The sequence below is a fragment of the Chionomys nivalis genome, chromosome 7 (genome assembly GCF_950005125.1).
Source record: "Chionomys nivalis chromosome 7, mChiNiv1.1, whole genome shotgun sequence".
Lineage (NCBI taxonomy): Eukaryota > Metazoa > Chordata > Mammalia > Rodentia > Cricetidae > Chionomys > Chionomys nivalis.
This window is the reverse complement of record NC_080092.1, coordinates 29349594-29370836: the sequence shown is the minus strand read 5'-3', so window position 1 is coordinate 29370836 and position 21243 is coordinate 29349594. Positions and strand designations below refer to the sequence as shown.

Here is a 21243-nt window from a genome sequence, read left to right as displayed (position 1 = left end):
TATTAAAAATCTTTAAGCCAGGTAGTGGTGGCACATACCTTTAATCCCAGCACTAGGGAGGTGGAGGCAGGTGGATCTCTGTTAAATTCAAGGCCGGCCTGGTCTACAGACTGAGTTCCAGGACAGCCAGAGCTACACAGAAAAACCCTGTCTTGAAAAAACAAAACAAAACAAAATAAAATAAAAACATTTAATTCTGTATTCAAATGTCTTATTAAATTATTTTTAACAATTTATTTAAATAACCAAAACTCTGGAAAATAAATCTGATACTCTTCACTGAACTGAGACTTCAAGTGACAAGAGCTCACTGCTGTTAATACAGAAACACGCAGGCTCTCAGTCTCCTCAAATTGATTTAGAGCAGAAAGTGTCAGCAAAGGTTTTCTTGCCTCCCAGAAGGCAGACATACGTAGCTCTGATAAACCAGCCCGCCTCCATCTTAAGCTTGAAAGTCATCTTATATTAAAGACAAATCAGATTCATTCCTGTTTATGATTAAATCTGTTTCTCAAGGACTGGGCTAAGCCTCTCCTGTAACCTTAACTACAAATGGTTCTGTACTGCCTGTTCAGGAAATAGCAACTATGCCTTTGTTTCAAAGGTTAGTAGACAGTCACCTTGCCGCCATGTCTTTGCTTCAGGAGGTTACTATGACCAACTTGTTATGCTTGGGTTCTACATCTGTAATCTCCCCTATTTACACACCAAATCCCCCATTTGGGAACCCCCTACTCCTAACCTACAAAAACCCTTATCTTTTCCATGTCCAACACTGATCTCTTGAACCCTGACTTTTATGATTGCTGGCGGGTCCCAAGCAGCTGGTGGCAGGTCCCAGCGGCGGCAGGTCCCAGTGCCCCATCCAGAGCAGCGGGGGCCGGGCAGGCAGCGGGTCCCAGTCCCGGCAACACTGAGTCCCCGGAAGGTGCAGTTTCCCAGCAGTCAGCAGCTGGACAGGTGAGCGGCTGGGAGACACGTGGGCTGACACATCGTATGGATCAGAATTAGATATTTATTACTTAGAGGAGAGAGGAAGAAAGAGAAGAACAGGAGAGAGACAGAGAAAGGGAACGGGAGAGAGGGAACGCACACGTGCCAAGAGGGGACAGTGAGAATATAAGATGGCCAGAGGAGGGCAGGGGTCACCAGGAGTGGGCATGGCTTGTCTCTTAAAGAGCCGAAAACCATAACATTGACTTTACGAAGAGACAGCTGGTGTTCATGAATGTGCAAGCTTGCTTTAATTACTGGCTTGCTTTAATTAATTTGGCCATGATGATTTGGATTAGTGGTCTTTGCCCTCGCATGTGTCAGACTCACAGATCACCTCTCGGCCCAGGTCATGGTTTCCTCAGTGTTGGTCTCGCCAAGCTTGACTCCCAGGCTTATGCCACCAATATCTCAGCAGAAACAATATTGCTTCAATTCTTTCTGAGGAGACACAATATACACAACTACTAACCCCAGATAGGGCCCATGAGAGACAAAAGTAATGATTCTATCCAAGTTCAACTTGGCGAGGGGTTACTTACAGACATAGGCATGATTCACATACAGCTGAGTCACCCGAGAGCCAACGTGTGTGGTGACGACTCCCAAAAGCTGCAAGCCCATCACTCTCTGCAAGACTTGCAGGCAGCTCACCCAGTCTGAGAGTCTCCTCACAGGGGCTTAGCTGCTTAGAAGGCTTAAGCTCCTTAGCTTAAGTTGTTTGTGGCTTCCATCACCTTAGAGAGGGGCCCTGGTGAATCTTCTAAATTCATCTTTCAAGACGTGTTTATTTCCTCTGTCTCACAAGGCCACCCTCTCCTTCCTGAGGGAATGTTTTAATCTGAAGGGAACTGCTGTGCAACACACTTGCCCCACAAAGGCCTGAATCTCCAAGCAGAGAAGACCCCTCAGAGAAGGCCCAATAACTTCCTACCAAAATGCTGTGTTTTATTTTTATATAATAAACCACGCCAAGGCTGATTTTAAATTTTTCATTTGTCACATTGCCTTTGGTTTATTTTGTTTTTGTTTGTTGTTGATGTTGTTTGTTTTTTTGTTTCCTTGAGGTTTAGGAGAGTGTTGTTTGTTTAAATTTATTTAACTTTATTTCATGTGCATTGGTATGAAGGCATCAGATCCCCCAGAAACTGGAGTTACAGGCAGTAGTGAGCTGCCATGTGGGTGCTGGGAATTGAACCCAGGTCCTCTGGAAGAGCAGCCATCTCTCTAGCCCCATTTGTTTTTGAACAGGGCTTCACTAGATAGTCCTTGCTGGTATGAAAATCGCTGCAGAGACAAGGCTGGCCTCAAATGCAGCAATCTTTCTTTGCCTTCCTGTTTTCCTTCCATTCCTTTCTGTGTGGCATGCGCATGTTCACACTCATACAACACACACACACACACACACACACACACACACACACAATGTTAGCATTCAGACACACCTGGCCCACCCCTGGAATCTTGGCAGAGTGTTTCACCCCAGCATGTCTGCATTTACCCTGGCATGCTGTGTGGTCTCTGTGCTCACGCTCTGTGCTTTTCCCTTTTAAAGGGCAGAAACCCACCTGTTCACTCTCTTCTTTCTCTTCCTCTCTCCCACCAGCCTCTGCCTCTCTCTCTGGCCCCCCAATAAAAACACTACAGGCAAGCTCTGGCATCTGCAGTCTCTCTCTCTCTCTCTCTCTCTCCAGCCCACCATTTTTAAAATTGTAACACACACCACACACAGAAGTCTGACTCTTCCAGGTACTGTCAAAATCCTCTTAGTCATAACAATATGCCAAAAATATGTGTCAGAAAAACTTTACTCACCACAGATTCAGTATGAAGCAACTGGGTAAGACAACGCTGAAGAAAATTATTGTGGTCCCCAGCTGCACGCACACAAATATGATGGTCTTGTTCTAGGGTGGGCAAGGTCCCACATACACTTAATCCAACAACACGCTAAAGAACATCACTGAGCTACAGGGTGCAAACTATGAATTCCCCTTTAAGAATATAACCAATGATTTTCTCGTGTTTTCAGAATTATGTAAGCATCATGGTGAGTTGAGTTTAGAACACTCAGAGCCATCCCGCAAAGAAGCCTAGTGCCATTGGTAATCACACCCATTCCTGCTCTCGCCCCCAGCTCAGCAGAGCCACTGATCTTGATGCTGCTACAGATTTACATGTGCAGCTCTTTAGTGTCAAGGGAGCCAAGCAGTTGTCTTTCCAGTCTAGCTTCTTTCTTCAGCATTCATCCTTCGGATTCATCCTTCTTGCAGCTGCTTTTTAATACTGAATGGGATTTTCCTGCTTGTACAGACCTGTCATCTTCACTATCAATTCACAGGCCACGGGATTATTTCTACGTGATGGCAGTGATAGTGATGCCAGGTGCAATATTGCACAAGTCTTAGACATACACTCAAGAGTTGTGCACCCTTACACTCTGGCCAACAGTGTGTGAGGGGTTTGATTTCTCCCAGCCCTTGAAGGGCTTGTCATCGTCTTTTGTTTTTGTTGTTTTTGTCGTTTGTTTGTTTTTGAGACAGGTTCTCTCTGTGTTACCCTGGCTCCTGGAATTTACGACGTAGACCAGGTTGGCCTCTGCTTCCCCAGGGCTGGAACTAAAGGCTTGAGCCGCTGTGCCCAGCTTGTCTGCCTTTTTAAAAGTGCGATCTGATTGTAGTTTTCATTTGCTTTTTTCTTCTATGCCATTCTCCACTGTTTGGGTCTCCAGGGAAATGTAAGTTTAAATAATGGCGTGATATCTGATTCAACACGCTATAAAACCTAAAATAACCAGACTCCAGACAGAAGCCAGAACGTTTATCTTCTAGTCCCCATCCTTCAGTAGGAATGGGAAACGCCACAGTGAACTGAAGTATAAGATGGATTTAAAATTAAAATATAGAGTTGGGGAGATGGCTTGGCAGTTGAGAGAACTTACTACTTTTATAGAGGTTCCAGGTTTGGTTCCCAGCATGCATGTACCGGCTCACAACCATCTGTAACTCCAGCTCCAGAGGATCTGACATCTTCTGACCTCTGTGGCCACCAAGTGTGCACAAACATACAAGCAAGGAAACACACATATAAAATAAAATAAATCTAAAATACTGAAATGTAAAAAAAAATAACTTCTAGGGACTAGAGAGAAGGTTTAACAATTAAAAATCACTTGTTGCTATTGCAGATGGCCTGTCATCAGTCCCGAGGACCCACAGGGCAGCTCACAACTGTCTGTAAATCCAGTTCCAGGTGACGCAACACCCTCCTCTGACATCAAGCTAAGACATGGCACACATACATACATGTCAGCAAAATATTAATACATACAAAATTAAAATAAATCTTTATAAAAATAACTTCTAGCGTGTATCTTAGAGATAAGGAACTCTCAACATATTGTCTACACTCTACATATCTGGTGCTTTGCAACCTTTCTTCAGGTACAGAATGGCGCACTCAGCCGTCTTCTGAGATTTTCCGCTATATTGGAAGTCCATTATGAGGTGGCTGATACCATTCATAAAGGAGAGTCAGAAGAGGATGGTGTGGCAGGCAGGAAAGCCTTTTGAGTAGGTGCAGGAAGAGCTGGGAAGGGTTCATAGAGGGTAGCCAGCCCCTTCCCAGGTATCTGGCCTCAATATAGCCACCCTGCTTGTGAGAAGTGGTGACTTCAGTCAGGCACAGGCCCGCCCCTGAGTTGCCTCACTATGAAGTTTCCGACTTTCCCCATGCTCCCACCAGGCACCAAACCCTCCAAAGAGGTGTACTCTTCTCTGGGGCTACTCTGCCACACCTGCACCCTTCCCAGAGCTTTGAAACCAAGGGTATCAAAAGCTCTAGAAGGACTACTACAACAAGGTAGCAAGATGCAGTGTGTGTGTGTGTGTGTCTGTCTGTCTGTCTGTCTGTGTGTCTGTCTCTGTGTGTGTCTGTGTGTGTCTGTGTGTCTGTCTGTGTGTCTGTCTCTGTGTGTGTCTGTGTGTGTCTGTGTGTGTCTGTGTGTGTGTCTGTGTGTGTCTGTGTGTGTGTCTGTGTGTGTGTCTGGGGTTTTCTTCAGTTGCTCTCTACCCTGATGCTCTAGGGTTTTTTTTTGTTTGTTTGTTTCATTTTGTTGTGTTTTGTAGTGAAAGGATCTCTCCCTGAACCCAGTATTCACCAAGGACATTAGTTTCTGCACGCAGCAAAGCCTGGGGGCCTCCTGTCTCCAGCACCAGCTTGCTGTTCTTGCCCAACTTTTCCTTTGAGTACTGGGGACAGAACTCAGGGCTTCATGGTTACGTGCAGGAACTTTGTCAGCTGCTGCGTCACCCTGGCCTCCTTTCCTGGTGAAGTCTTTCAAGGTAAACTTTCCAACGCCGAAGGCAGCTAAGTTCGTATCAGAATTCACAGGTTCAATTTTACCATCCCTTCTCTGTACACAAAATCTATGGCCTCACTTGGAGGTAAGCGAAAGCGTGACTCTCCTAAGAATGTAAGACCCAGAACCCCCTAGATCCTCCCAGCTTTGGACTCTTCATCACTCCCCCAAACCCTAGGTTGGAAGGATTCAAAAAACTAGGATGAAGAAAACCCAGTCCTCTAGCTAAGGTGACTACAGAGGAGTGTAAGAACGCTAAAGCTCATGGCCGAGTGGTCCTTCCTGCTTTCTGCAGGGTAAAGGTGGAATCACTAAGAGATTACCAAGGTTTCTTTCTCCTTTTTCTTCCTTCCTTCCTTCTTTTATTTCTGTCTGTCTGCCTGTCCTTTTTTTTTTTTTTTTTCTGGAGGTTAAACCCAGGACCTCCCCTCCAAAAGCACTCTATATGACTATATACCTTTTTTTTTTTTTTTTTTTTTTAATTTTAGTTTGAAACCCCATCTACCAAGTTTTCCTGGCTGGCCTAGAACTTATGAACCTCCTATCTCCGGCTCCCAAGCAGCTAGGATGACAGGCGCTTTCTGCCACAGGGGTGTGTAGGTGCCTTTACATAACTGAAGAGGCTCAGGAGGAAAGCCCTGAGCCTGAGCCAGGGCACAGCACCAGAGTTTGAATTCCAGATTGGCTGTGGGCCAACTAGGCATCTGTCTCAGCTCCTAGTCCTTCATTTGTCAAATAAATCGAATGAAACCACCGACTACCTCAAAGGAGTAGACGAAACCATGGGGTAGGAATGTAGCTCAGTGATGGAGTGGGTGATGCCCCGCACGTGCCTGCCTGGGTTTGATCTGCACCACTACAAAAAAAACAGTGATGTAGGTGATGGGAGGCCCTTGTGCTCACAGAGAAACACCAGGCAAATGAGGAATGTTAAACAGGCAGGGCTGTCTCTTCAAAGGGAGACCTGATTTCTTTCTGCCCAGAAGGTTGAGAATGGAAGTATTAATAGCCAAGTGACCTTTGGCTATCTGTTTACCAGTACCTGGCTACTGAGTCAGGTTGAATGGAACTTCCTTCTTGCCTCTGGCTGACCGACACTCTGCTGCTGCGTTTTCAGAGAACCCCACAGTTTAGAGAAGTGTCTGGTATAGATAGATAGATAGATAGATAGATAGATAGATAGATAGATAGATAGATAGATAGATGATAGATAGATAATAGATAGAATGAACAAGTGTGGAAACATGGAACCCTCATATATTAGGAAGGGTCCCAGGAAATAAAATATCATCAAGTCACTAGTCTGGGGATTTTTCAGAGCACTTATGACAGAAAGTAAAGAGAAGAATAGGGAACCCATTGACCCTTAGTTCATTTGGCCCAGTCAGGTGTCCAGGTGCCTCCTCTGGGTTTCAGTGGAATATATATCCTTTTAACTATAATAAACTTCTCTCTTAAATATATCCTTCGTGGTCTATGAATTTCATTCTTGGAATCCATAAGACCATTGAGTTTCTGGAGTCCTAGCTCTCTGAGAAAGGTTCCATTCTCAAAAACACACCAATGTTCCTATATCAAAAGTTTCAAGAAAAAATATGCACAGAATTTCTAAAGTTTTATTTCATTCTCTTATTGTCCCTTGGGGACATCACAAATGTTCCAACCACTTGAAATCACGAAGTAGCGAATAAAGATTTTTTTTAAGAAAATTGGTCTTGTTGCCTTCAATCTGCCTTGGAACAGTGCTTGGAGCTTTTTTTCTCTTGTTACACCCCTGCTGTTCGGCAGATAGGAGCCAAGCAGTCCACTCTTGGATGAATGCATATAGCCAAGTCAATGTTATCTAGCAACCTCCTAGTTTCAACCACACCAACCAGCCTATGTTTGGAATAGCTATGTGCAGATCCTGGAAGATAGAAGACATGGATGCAAATGAGCTTGCCCAGTGTCAATCACTCCCAGGACTGGATCCGTTACCCAGTTCCAGACAATGAGAAATCTGGGACAACCTTCTAGTAACTTAGGTGAGAGAGTTCTCTTTTACGTAGAGTCACATCTGAGGGAAACCCCCAGTAGCCACTCCTGTCCTTGCCATGTGGAAACATATTTGAGTTGTGCCAGCCACCCTACAACCATGAGACGAGCGCCAAGAATGTCACTGAGTCATGACTCAGCTCAATGAAGCTGTTAAACCAAACCTGGAACAGCCCTAGTCTCAAACTTCTAGTTACATGAAATCAATCCAATCTTAGCTAACTAATTTTGTGTTCTCTTCCTTGCAGTTGAATACAGTCTCATGAAGACAATATTTGTTCATCAAGAAGGGTCTTCCACTATATTTATATATAAGAAGATAGATCTTATACCTGTTAGAATATATATATATGTATATGCATATATGTTATATTTTGACTTTTACTTTATATGTGTATGTATGAATGTTTGCATGTGGTGGGCACATGTGTGTATGTGTGTGAAGGCTAGACGTTGATGCTGAGTCTCTTTCTTGAACTCTACACCTAATTTTTGAAAGCAGGGTCTCTCCCTGAACCCAGAGATTATGGATTCATCTTGTCTAACTAGTAGCTTTGACCCTGGTATCCCCCTTTCTGTTTGCAGAGCACTGAGATTGGAGACAACTTTTCTATGGCTGCTAGGTCTTCACACTTGTACAGGGAGCACTTCAGGCACTGAGTCATCCCACCCCTCACCCCCCGCTCAACTTTACTTCCTTTAATGAGAATCTTTCGTAATAATTGGTTATTATCTTGTCTCTCAGATTTTTCTGAACATTTCAATGATCATTTCTTTGAGCAAAACATTTGGGAGCACTAAAAACACAAAGCCTTGTAACTTCGACATTACTGCTGGAGCAACGCTACCTTTGTCCTGAACAGTGGTCAGCAAGCATGGGTACTTTCAGAACTCCCAGCAGCCAGGTCTCCCCAAACCACTCAAATCTGGACCTCAGAGGAAGAGCTACATGACAGTACTCTCTTTTTTTTTTTTTTTTTTTTTTTGGTTTTTCGAGACAGGGTTTCTCTGTGGTTTTGGAGCCTGTCCTGGAACTAGCTCTTGTAGACCAGGCTGGTCTCGAACTCACAGAGATCTACCTGCCTCTGCCTCCCAAGTGCTGGGATTAAAGGCGTGCGCTACCACCGCCCGGCGATGCCAGTACTCTTTAAAGTCCCCCAGATGATTGTGGTTATGTTTGAAAATCGATGCCTTCAACCAGAGCTCTTAGAACTGATATGTGTAAGTTGGCTGAAGATCATACAAGTCTCATTAAAGGTTCTTACCCAATTGGGTTAAAGTGGGGCCTATGATTCTGTATTCCAAAGAGGCGATTTGAGTCCCACTTTTTTTTTTTTAACTGGAAGACTCTAGAAGCCAGATCAGATAGTAGCCCATTCAAACCCTGGATCTCACCTACTGCAGAGTCACAGGAAAGAGTGATCAGGATCAGAAAGTCAAGTGCAAGGTCTATGCGGGCTTGTCTCTGCTCTCCAGTGTGGCTGTAGATTGAGTGGTCATCAGTGCTTGCCCAGGACCAGTCAGGGGATGCTTCTCCAGCATGCTAGGTTTGGGACTTCTAAAACCGGAAAAGTCCCAGGCAAACGTAGACACATTAACCCGTGGTCAGGAGGTTAAGAGAGTCACAGAGCAGCCTGGCCATGGACTTGCACACTCCAGTTCCTCTTTCCAGAAGTGGTAGTGCATCATGGGGTCAGAAGGGTGCTAAGGAAGATGGCATGGATGTATAGTTAGGGGAAGAAATGTCAAGATGTGTGGCAACACCAAAAAGAACCTAAAGGATTCATGGATCTGAGTGGGCATAGGGGTCGGTGATAACCAGGAAGATCTGGAGAACTTGGAAAATATCCAGGAATCAAGTTAATGATATTTCAAGAATAAAGGTTAAAGGACTGCAGTTTTAAATGCAGGTCCCCATAAGGCCTGCTTATTGTCTGGCCCAGAGCAACTCATTGCCTCCTTCATTGGCCTCAGTTTCTTCAGCTGAGTAATGGGATTTGAGATAGAAGCAGTGTAAGGGCCCCTGGCCCAGCTATTCCATTTCCAATATAGATAATGTGCACCGGGTCAGAACAGAGCCTTTTCGCTCCCACCAACCTTCTATCATCTCAGGGCTCCCCAGGGTTTCTTCAATACAGCGCTAGCATTCCTTTTATTGGGGAACACTTCCCCCTGCTGTCCTCTGCTGCTCAAAGCAACCAGAGCTGAAGGCATTTTCCTTTTCCCTTTAAAGACTGTGGCGTGTTTACAAAGCTAAATGAAACTCTATTTACAGATTCCGTCCTGTGGTTTCAAGTGGCTTCCTCCTTCTGCTCTTGTGTCCACCCGGGGAGCCCACTTCTCAACTTTCTGTTTTCTTTAGAGATACAAAGAGTCTCCCCAGCCAGCCATTGCCAGATTCCTGTTAACCTTTCATTAAGCCTGCTGACAGCTGGCTTCGGCTCTTTGTGAGTTACTTCCACACATTCCCATTTAAATGTGTCCCACCTGGCTTCATTAAGGCTCTTGCCAGGTTCTCCTCTGCTGCTTTCTCTGCAAATGCAAATTGGGTTCTGAGTCAATAACACGGGGACAAGGAAGATTGAGTTGCAAAGGGGGTGCAGTTAGAGAACAGTCAATACACTCAGATTGCCAGCGATCTTAGTAAACTAAAGTCCACTTAGGTCCAATGAAGGTCAAGGCAGGAGAAGCCTTGCGTGAAGCCATCAACTACAGCCCTCACTGGAAAGCTCAGGATAGAAGCCAGAGCATTGGATAACCCCAGCACCTGGAAAATGGGGACAGGAAAACCAGGACTTCAAAGTCATCTTCAGCAACATAGCAAGTTCAAAATCAGCATAGAACACACTAGACCCTATCTCGAAAAAGCAAAGCAAAACAAAAAGAGGGTCCTTTGGGTTTGATTCAAGGCCTGGCTCTGCTGCAGGAGGTTGGACTACGTGACCTTGAGTGAGTCCTTTTGTGTTTATTTACGCTTTGGTATTCTGAACTCTGAATAAGGGGTAACAAACCAGCTTTGACGCATTGCTGCCCGATTTGATGCTTGCCTTGAAACCCTTAGTTGAGTGTCCAGGATGCCGTTTAGACCTCGGATATTTGCATTACCTATTTCATTCTAAGGCCAAGGTTGAAAAGCTAGGCTGCTATAAATCCTCGGGGTTAGATGGTGGCCTTCCTCTATACACGTCGGCTGTACGAGCCACTGTGAATCAGCCTCTCCTTGTGGAAATGGGAAACAGCAGGGTTCCAGCCCATCATTTTCCCTAGGTGTGTTTTGTCTCCTTTAGATTTTTTTTTTTTTTTAATTTTTCGAGACAGGGTTTCTCCATAGGTTTTGGTTCCTGTCCTGGAACTAGCTCTTGTAGACCAGGCTGGTCTCGAACTCACAGAGATCCGCCTGCCTCTGCCTCCCGAGTGCTGGGATTAAAGGCGTGCGCCACCACCGCCTGGCTCCTTTAGATTTTAAACTCCTTAATAATAACACATACACACACACACCTCCATTCTGACACAAAACAGATGCTAGAAGGTTGTTCGCGCCCAGCTACAAGTTCATCCTGACTACACAAAGGGGATGAAATAGCTGCACGAAAGCCCAGCTCTAATCAAGGAGTCTTAGTACACTTAAGCAGTGTTGGATATGGAACCCAGGGCCTCGCCCATGCTAGTCAAACGCTCTACCACTGAGCTATATCCCGTTTGTTTTCTAAATTAGCTCTCACTTTATAAATCCAGTCTACAGCTGGCCTCTCCTCATCCTAGCCCACGTCATATGTTTGTTTGCATGGGACATAGTTTAACTAACTGAAATTGTATGTCCTATTAGACATAGTCGTCTGCAATGGCCTTCAATTCCTCCACTTGCTCCACCGACTGCCGGGCTGCTGAGGTCATCAGTGTGTCATGTGACCCCAGGAGGAGCTCTCTGTGGGTTTAAGAGCTGAAAGTCAGGAACCAGGAACCTCTGGCTTGTGCTGAGGAGAAATATCTCTGCCAGGTCTATGGAAAAAAACCTTAGCAGGGAAAAAGCTGTATCTCTGGAGGTTCCTGGGAGAAAGATACTTCAAAAGTCAGGTGGATCGCCTGAGAGTTGAATCTACAGTAGGCAGGCCTGCTGATTCGGGAAGCTCCTAACCTCTGTTCATCCAGGCTTGCCACCACATAGTCTGAGAGAGGGAGACCACGCCGGTTTGGAGCTATTACTCTGTAAGAGCTTGCTAAACCCCAGGTCGTCGGGCTCTCCCTGCAGAGTTTCTGGTTCAGCGGGTACAGGGTGAGGGCAGGAATCCACATTCCTAACAAGCTCAGTTGGTGTGGTGGCCGCTGGCCTGAAGCACACAGCTTAAAATCAACCAGGCTGGCACAGGGCTGGGTGGGTGAGTGCTGTTCTCGAACAGGTGTGGTGGAGACATGCCTTTGCCCCCTTGAGAGTGCATCCTGTTGGACTGGTCAATCATCTGCTCAAAAGACCACCCTTTAGGAAGACAGGTTCACAGAAAGCCATGTTAGAGAGAAGGAAGGAAACATGATTCATTCCTTTAATGTGTTTTTTTTCTTTCCCTTCCCAGAATTCCTCTGCCTCACTTACAGAGATGCAGCCAGGCAACTCCCTAAATTTGCTCACTTCTCTGATTACCCCCAAATTGTAACTTTCCCTTTGCTTCTATCTCTGCCCTAAGTACCATTTCCCCATCACTTTGGGTTTCTCTCTTTCTTTAAAGTGCGTCCCTCTATGAGACTGTCCGTCTATTGGGTGGCTGTCTGCTCGTTGTGTGGCTGGTCTGCATGCTGGCCGAACTCAAAGGCTTTTCAGCCTCCTTGTCTCTCCATCCTCTCTATCTCTTTCCTCCAGGTGACCATGGAGAGTCACAGCTTTCCTGCTTTAGAGCTTGGGAGTTTATTTGTTAGCTTGTTTATTTCAAGAGAGGGTTTCTCTGTGTAGCTTTGGCTGTCCTAGAACTCACTATGTAGACCAGACTGGCCTCAGATTTACAGAGCTCCACCTGCCTCTGCCTCCCAAGTGCTGGGATTAAAGATGTGTATCACCACACTTAGTGAGTTTTTCATATATATTTATGAAACATATATCTAAAACCCTAATAAAATTATCTTCAAGCTTCTCTTTTAAGTACATTCTTAAATTATTTTATTAACTAGACTAAGAACTCTAAGACCCCAGCTTCCCCAGTGACATGTGGCAACTTTAGGGGGAATCACTCTCAAAATTCTGGTAAAAGCATTGAATATATATTATAATTTCTAGGGGTCCTTAAAAAAATTCAGATTCTCCACTTATACCCTGGGCTACTCACAAATAATCTCTTCAGATCCAGGACCAAGAAATTCCTACTTGAAAAACTTTCCTCTTGACAGCAAGATTCTCCTGAGGTGAGGTTAGGGATTACTAGGTGTGGGAGGAGACCTCTTGGTTCCCAGTCACCCTTCTAGCTTAGGCGTGAAATAATCACACAGAAACTGTATTAATTAAATCACTGCTTGGCCCATTAGTTCTAGCCTCTTATTGGCTAACTCTTACATTAATTTAACCCATTTCTATTGATCTGTACATTGCCACATGGCCGTGGTTTACCGGGTAAACTTCCCAGCGAATATCTTCTGTGGCTCCATGGTTTCTCTCTGACTCCACCCTCTTTCTCCCGGCATACAACCTAGTTTTTCCTGCCTAGTTCTGTTCTGCCCTTGCCATAGGCTCAAAGCAGTTCCTTATTCATTAACCAATAAAAGCAACACATAGACAGAAGGACCTCCCACACCATCTAGGGTGGAGACTCCCAGAGGCCATTACTATATCTAATGCAGTGGGTGTGCATGGCTCAGTCTGGCTCGGGAATCTAGAGACCACTGTTGGGGAATGATCATTGAGAATAGTTAAATGCTGTTTGGAGCTCCCTCCTGTCTTCTTTCTAGTCAGACAAGTTGGTGACTGATGGTGGGTGTGGTTTTAGAAGATGGACAGGGAATGGGAGCGAGAGCTAGGATGGGAGGACGGGACGGGTACCACGGACTCACACAGTTTTAAAACGGATTACCTAGATTAAGTCATGTGGTCAAACTCTACTTTCCATGTGACAACGCTGAGTCCCTGAACTTGACTTCAGACCTATTTCACACCTTAGTTTCTAAGTGATAGACTTCAGCAGCTTGAGCTAGCCTTAAGATGAATAAAAGAAAACAGAGTTTGTGTGGATCTGTAGCTATTGGTTCCTGTTTCTTCTGCTCCATACAACAGGATGAACTGCAATGAACTAAATACCCCAGTGAGAGGGTTGGGCATGGGTTCTTACCAACTGGATCATGCCAGATCCAGTGACAGATCTCATGGCTGCACCATGAGACTAATTTTGTTTGCCATGTGTTTGTGTGTGTGTGTGTGTGTTTTATTTCATGATTTGTGTGTCTGTGCATGGTGTGTACTATGGCACATGTGTGGACATCGGAAGACAACTTGCAAGAATAGGCCCTCTCCTTCCACCATATAGGTCCTAGAGATCAAACTTGGCAGCAAACTCCTTCCCAGCTGATCCATCTTACCGTATCTGTTTGCCTCTACAAGTACTGTTATTTAAAGGAGTAGAAAGGCAAAGACAGGTTAGAGAAAGAAGCATGGGCTTATTCCTTTAATGATACTTTTACCATGAGCATGAGTCTGAAAAATGTCTTTCAGATCTAGCTTGCTTTCCATAGTAGCCATCCGGAAGCATCCTCACTCAGACGTACATTTTCTTACATTCACTCATTCAACAGCTGCTTCCTCTTATTTCTCTCTCAGGGTTCCTCGTATTAGTATTTATTACAGTTTTAGGACAAATCTGTTCTTCCTGGACTGCAATTACAATGCATTATACTTAGAAGAGTTTACTTGGACAGCTTCAGTGTTTCGTCCACGCAAAATCCTTGTCATCTAATACCCTTGCCCTGATGGGCACTTGACTGCTTCCAAAATCCAACTTTACTGGCAAGAGTTCAGATGGCACTGTGGACACTCAGATCTGAAAAGACATTCAGATCATAAAAGAAGTCGGGAGTTTTTGAAGCAAGTCAAACTTTCGCTGTTATTCTGTGGTGTTACCTGCATCTCAAATGAAGCCCTGGGCTGCTCATACTACACCCAGTGGGGCCACTGAACTCAGAAAGCTGGCAGAGAAAGGGAGATGCAGGCATGTGTAAGAGGAAAGCACCTGAGGTAGGAAAGACGACACAGAGACCAGAAGAAGCCAGCCAGATTAAATGAACACTGGTAAATGGAGTTCAGCTACCACCAACAGGCAGATGCTGTCTGCGGAAAGAGATTTTGCTTTGGGAATGTCTAACTTCCTCTCCTGTTGGGAGACTGAAGGGACTCCTGTGGCTGTGGCAATGAGTTAGCTACTGACAGTAACATGCCCAGTAGAGAAAGGATCACCTAGCCACAGCACTACAGAGACGGCGAAAGCACTAGGCATGGAAGATGTGTCTCTAAAGCACCTTCATGCGGGAAGATAAAAGGAGTCTGGACCCATAGCATCAGTGAAAAAAAAAAAAAAACAGTGAGACTTTAAATGAAAATTGCAATGTCCCCAAACTTATTTTGACAATTCAAATGCCATCCCCCGGTGCTTAATCCTAAGAAAAGGTGACAAGTTAGAGAGTAAAGATTCCATCTTCATCATCCCTCCCGTGGGATATGTCATTGAGCACACCTTTGCAATCTTCAGTGTTGTCTGGCCTATAAAGAGAGAAAGGGGCTGGTCAAAAACCAAAAAAGGCAAGATCAAAGGACCTTCTAAGCTATAGCACCCCTAACCCAGGCTGAGGACACCAGACTGAGACTCCATCCTGCCCAAGCCTCCTATTTTACAGGTGTGGCACACAGAGAGCTTTTGCCAACCTGTAGTGTTGAGCTGCGGGCAGGCCTGCTTTTCGTCCCACTCGGCTCCCACACCGCTAGCTTAATACCCGAAATAACAACACACAAATTTCATTCATTTAAACACTGCCTGGCCCATTAGTTCCAGCCTCTTATTGGCTAATTCTCACATCTTGATTAGCCCATTTCTAATAAACTATGTAGCACCATGAAGTGGTGGCTTACCAGGAAGATTCTAACCTGCGTTTCCATCTCGGAGAGGAGAGCTATGGCGTCTGACTCACTTCCCTTCTTCCCAGCATTCTGTTCTGTCTACTCCACCCACCTATGTTCTGACCTATCAGGCCAAGCAGTTCCTTTATTAATTAACCAATGAAAGAAACACACAGAAAGAAGACCCACCTACATCACAACCTGTTAACCATAGAGTACAATTCACTTGGAAAAATATAAAATCATGATCTAAAAGCATTGCTATCCCAAGGGATTTCCACCTTTGAGCTTAGAAAGTCACCTTGCAGAGCCTCAGGTCCCCCACCTAATAAAGCATCATTGTCAATAAATGTTGTGGGGCTGATGCAATTAATTATTGCAATGATTTATACCAAATCTTTTCATTTATTTCACCCTAAAAGCCGTAAACAGAACATATATTCAAAATCTAATTCCAGAGACTCTTTATATACACCTAAAAAACAAAAGCAAGAGCTGGGCATGGTGGAACATGCCTTTAATCCCAGCACTTGGGAGGCAGAGGAAAGTGACTCTCTTTGAGTTCAAGGTCAGCCTGGTCTATAGAGTGAGTTCCAGGAGATGCTCCAAAGTTACAGAGAAACCCTAGCTCAAAAAGAAAAAAAAATTAATTAATTAATTAAAGTAGTGAAACCTGCTGGTCTACAGGACAAAGGAGCCAAATCCCAGTAATAATGCTGCAAATACATTATCTAGATCCTATACCGCTAACCCTCTTCTCAGTGACTCCATACAAACAATGAATGTGCTTTTAAAAAGAGTGACAAAATAGCTTCAAGCAGAGAATACCATGGCATGCATCATCTTTCGCATGCTATACTTCCATTAATGCTTTTCTTAGTCCTATTGTGGACATGCATGCAATGTTAGTTAACTGAGACAGAGGTTAATGCAAGTTAAAACTCCACAGCCTTTTCTGCCTCTAATGCAATGTCTCTCCAACCCTGTGTTTAATCAGAACACAAGCACAAGCCATTAAACCACTGAGTGGTATCTAATCATGTGTAGCAGCCTGTATAATCATCGCAACAATCGGCCATGCAAGATGAATTACCTCTTGTGTCTCGGCAAACAATTGGCTTCTGTGACTCTCCCTGAAAAGACAAGGCCAGGATGTGAGCAGAGCTGCTCTGTGAACTGCTGGGAGGAGCCTATCCCCTTCCAAAGAGACTACATCGGCATTGGTAGGGACAGCCTCTCCTTCCCCCGTTGATGTTGTTTCTGGCCTTCAACTCAACCCATTCATCTCAAAGAGGCTCCTATGTTGTGGGCTATGGTGTTACATTGTTACATTTTCAATACATTTTTAATTTAAAATGGCTTTTCACAAAATTTATTTTGATCATTTTTTTCCTTTCCCCAACTCTTCCTAGAGCCTCCCTATGTCCCTACCCACCCAACATCATATTCATATTCTCTCCCCTTTCTCTGTCTGTCTGTCTGTCTCTCTCTCTCCCACTCCTTTCCTTTTGCTCTCCCTCCCTCTCTCTCAAAACATTAAAAAAAATAACCTGGAACACAAATGAAAATCACAACAAACACGCTAAAAGAAAGAAAACCAATAAGCAATAAGACAAAAAATATGAAACAAAGCAGAAAGTGCACACACAGACGCACACACACATACACACACACGAGGAAGGAAGGAAGGAAGGAAGGAAGGAAGGAAGGAAGGAAGGAAGGAAGGAAGGAAGGAAGACACGGAATTTGTTTTGTGTTGGGCAACTATTCCTGGGCATGGGGTCTTTCTTAGAGTATGGTTTATGTATCCAGCACTGGGATTATAAGCAAACACCACATTGCTTGGCTTTTCTGCATGGGTTCTAAAACATCAAATTTAGGTCCTCATACTTAAGCAGCAAGAACTGTACTGATTAACCTACCTCCCCAGCGCCTCATTTGGGTTTTAAAGTACTTTTTATGAGATACGCCAAGAACCATCTAAGACAGCAGCTATGGCTTCACCTAAGTGCCAATCACAAGCCTCCAGGAAGCTCAGGATAGCTTTTGCCGTACTCTCCAAGGACAGGTTAGATGGCGAATAACCTCATCTTGTGGCTGGCTTCTGCGAGGCCCTATTCTCCTCTGTTTTACAGCAGCACTGGGTGCCGTGTTCTTGGACTTTATGTGAAAACCGTATGCTTATTTCACAGCTCCTGTTTGAAGGATTTACCGCTTTCTTTTTGAGGTGAGGAAAGTGTAAATCACAGGCCAGCTTCAGAATTTAATAAAAACTGTGGATCCCATTCCCTGAAGAACGTAGGCAGGGGCCGATGAAGACCATCTGTGGCCCCTAAGCAAGCCGGCTTTAAAGATGCACGTAAGAGCAAGACTGGTCACACTTTTTATGCCTGTGACGCTCCTTGAAAATATAAGACCGGACAGCAGGGCTGTTTCAAACTGTAAGAAAGGCATAACAATGCTAGAAAGATGGGTCAGTGGCTAGGAGCACAGGATACTCTTCCAGAGGGCCCAGGTTCAATTCCCAGCACAGACATGACTGTTCACAACTGTCTGTAACTCCAGTTCAAACAGAACTAATTCCCCTTTTTTGGTTTCTGGGAGCACTAGGCACATGTGGTATACAGACAGGTATAAGCAGGTAAACCACCCCACACATAAAAACAAAGAAATAATTGATTTTATAAAGAGAATAGCCGGCCTGTGGTGGCACACGCCTTTGATCCCAGCTCTTAGGAGGCAGAAGCAGGTGGATCTCTGGGTTGGGGGCCAGCCTGGTCTACTGAGTGAGTTCCAGAACAGCCAGGGCTACAAAGAGAAACCCTGTCTCAAAAACTGAATGGGGCCAGGCGGTGGTGGCGCATGCCTTTAATCCCAGCACTCGGGAGGCAGAGGCAGGCGGATCTCTGTGAGTTCGAGACCAGCCTGGTCTACAAGAGCTAGTTCCAGGACAGGCTCCAAAACCACAGAGAAACCCTGTCTCGAAAAACCAAAAAAAAAAAAAAAAAAAAAAAAAAAAAAAAAAACTGAATGGGGGGGAGGGGAGGGGAACAATAATCGTTTCAACACAAGCCAATAACAAAGAACAAATTAGGCACAAGTTGTGTATGGTATCTGTGTCCTCTCAATGAATGTGCTCTTGGTCTCATTTTTTTTTCCATTATTAAAATGTCAGCTTTATCAGGAGGACAATGCACAAAGCCATTTGGTTGTAATGAGTTTACCTGTCACCCCATGACTGGGGTGAGGACAGTGAGAGAATTGGTCCTTTTCCAAGATAAAAAGAAAGAGGAGGAAACAGAACTATCCCCCTTCCCTTGACCCTCCTGAGTCACGGCTGCTCTGCAGTCCACCCACAAATGGCCATCCCTGCAGGTCCATCACATCTGGACCTGCCCCCCTTACCTCGAAGGAGAAATCCCAGAAGCACTGACACCATCAGCACAAACCCCACACAGCAAGCAATGATCAAGATGTTGGTCTGTCTGTCGCTCTGTCAAGATACAGGCAAGGTGATTGGTTCCTCACTGCTGAATGCCATCATCTCTGGAGGGTCCCACGGGACACATCTCACCCCAAGAAAGTCTTCCAGTCACCAACGATGCCACTATGTCTAATGATATTCTGCTTGGTATGTCTCCAAGTCAAAACAAACTCAAAATTCTAAATCAGGTGTAACATTCCCACTAAAAACCCAAATCGTTTTTATCCCCAAATTGTTTACGACTTAGACATCAGACATCTTGGGCTATTGCACTCAGATGTTAGAAGATTAAAAAAATAATAACTATGCTGTGAGCTGTGTTTTCCACTGTCAAATCTCTTTGCCGCATACTGCCGTAAGCTTTTGAGCTCTCCCTAGACCTGCGTACTTCTTTTCATGAGGGACTTCAGCTTCTAGACAACAAAATAAAAGGGAAGATAAAACTCAGTTTCAAGTTTTCTATCAGGGTGGTTCTGAAGGTGTGGCCTGGGAGTCCAACACATCACAGTTTTTCCAGGAGACTTGCTTGATCCTTTCCAATGTTATTCCGCAGTGCCGTTTCCCAAGGCAGATAGATAGGTGACATCACCAGACAACTCCATTCATTGCTCATCACACAGAACATGAAACAGGCATGAGACCTGTCTCTTTCTCCTTGTGACGGTTAATCTGGCAAACTTCATCGCAGGGAAAGGCACCTAGGAGATTTGAGATGCACACTTCTGGGTGTGCCCATGAGAATGTTTCTAAACAGGATTAACTGAGCTGGGTAAACCTGCCCTGACTGTAGACTGCACCATCCAGTAGATTGGGCTAGATAAGACGGAAGGTGGGAGCAGGGAGCCAGGAACATGGACGTTCTCTCTTCTCCTCCCTTTCTCCCTCTCTCCTTCCTTCTCTCTCTCTCTTTTTCTCTGACCCTGGGCTGCCATGATGTGAGCTGCTCAGCTCCACCATGCTCTCTATGCCATGATGAAAGGAAACATCTGAACCCTGAACAGAAGGATGCTCTCATCCTCTAAACTGTTTCTTTTTGGCATTCTGGCAGGGCAACAACAGCAACAAAGCTAACTATCTTCATTTCTTTTCCTGGTCCTGAAATGAAGCAGCTTAAAGGAGAAAGGGTATCTTCTAGCTCACAGTTCCAGGGTACTATTGTCCATCACAGCAGGGAAATCAAGGTGGTAGAAGCTTGAAGCAGCTGGTGGAATCACATCCACACCCAGAAGCAGAGAACATTGAATGTAGGCTGCCAATCTGCTCCCTTTCTCCACTTACACAGCCCAAGACTGTAATAACGGATGATACTACACACAGTAGGTGAGTCTCCTCACCTCAGTTGATATAATCAATATAATCCCCGACAGGTACATCCCGAGACCTGCCTCACGGGTGATTCTGCACATCAAGCACCACAGTGACTAAACGCCACAATTAAGTCAAACACGTGAGAGTTGTCAAAGTGTGAGTACCACTAATTTCATTTTCTTTTGGAAAGACAGTTAGTTTTTATTTTTTTAAAAAAATGCTACTTGTGTGGCTATGTAGTGAGTTTGCTATCTTTGGTCTTAAGATCAATACATATTTTTTAAAATATTCCAGTGTTAACTTTTAGGAATCTGAAGGACTGATACATTGCTAGGCCTTCAGTCATATTACGAGGACACTCGCACCTCCCTCAGGCCAACTGCACTGTTTCCTTCCTCCCTTCCTGTCTCACCCTCCAGCACCACAGAAGCCCAGAATCAGCCAGAAACAGAAGCAAAGATACAACTGTCTCCAGGAAAGCCTGCCTTCACAGGTATCCGTGATGCCTAGAGTTTTTATTTGAAGCTACTGTGATTGTTTTTGCAATAAACATAAATAAAAGGAAACCTCGAAAGAACAAGAACACTGGTGGAAACAGGTGCTGGCACCGCAGTTCCATCATCAATAACTCCAGGTTCCACACAAGGGGCACGTAATGATTTTCCATGCTTTTGGCAATATTTTTCTTTTTGCTTTCAGACCATCTGTGTATGTTGAAGTAACAACTGATAGCACTCGGGAGGCAGAGGCAGGTGGATCTCTGTGAGTTTGAGGCCAGCCTGGTCTACAAAGAATGTGTTCCAGGACAGCCAGGGCTACATAGAGAATCCCTGTCTCAAAAAGCAAAACAAAACAAAACAACAACAAAAAAAAAAAACAAAATAAAACAAAAAAAACAAGCAATAGTCCTTCTGCCAAGGGTACAGTTCACAAATCTTTAGTTACTACGCATTTGCCACTTAGCAATATTCTATTCTGCCAAGC

General features: G+C 44.7%; 1 protein-coding gene across 2 annotated transcripts in view; it reads right to left on the bottom strand.

The window, feature by feature from the left end:
• Nucleotides 1–14940: 14940 nt before the first annotated feature.
• LOC130878288 (T-cell immunoglobulin and mucin domain-containing protein 4-like) overlaps nt 14941–21243 on the bottom strand; it is a 28280-nt gene continuing 21977 nt past the window's right edge. For both annotated transcript variants that reach the window (XM_057776174.1, XM_057776175.1), the window contains 3 exons: nt 18873–18960; nt 16561–16600; nt 14941–15113 (listed from right to left, as the gene is read on the bottom strand). In XM_057776174.1, the coding sequence (XP_057632157.1) occupies nt 15029–15113; nt 16561–16600; nt 18873–18960 (213 nt within the window). In that variant the 3' untranslated portion in view covers nt 14941–15028. The remainder of the gene's footprint in view (nt 15114–16560; nt 16601–18872; nt 18961–21243) is intronic.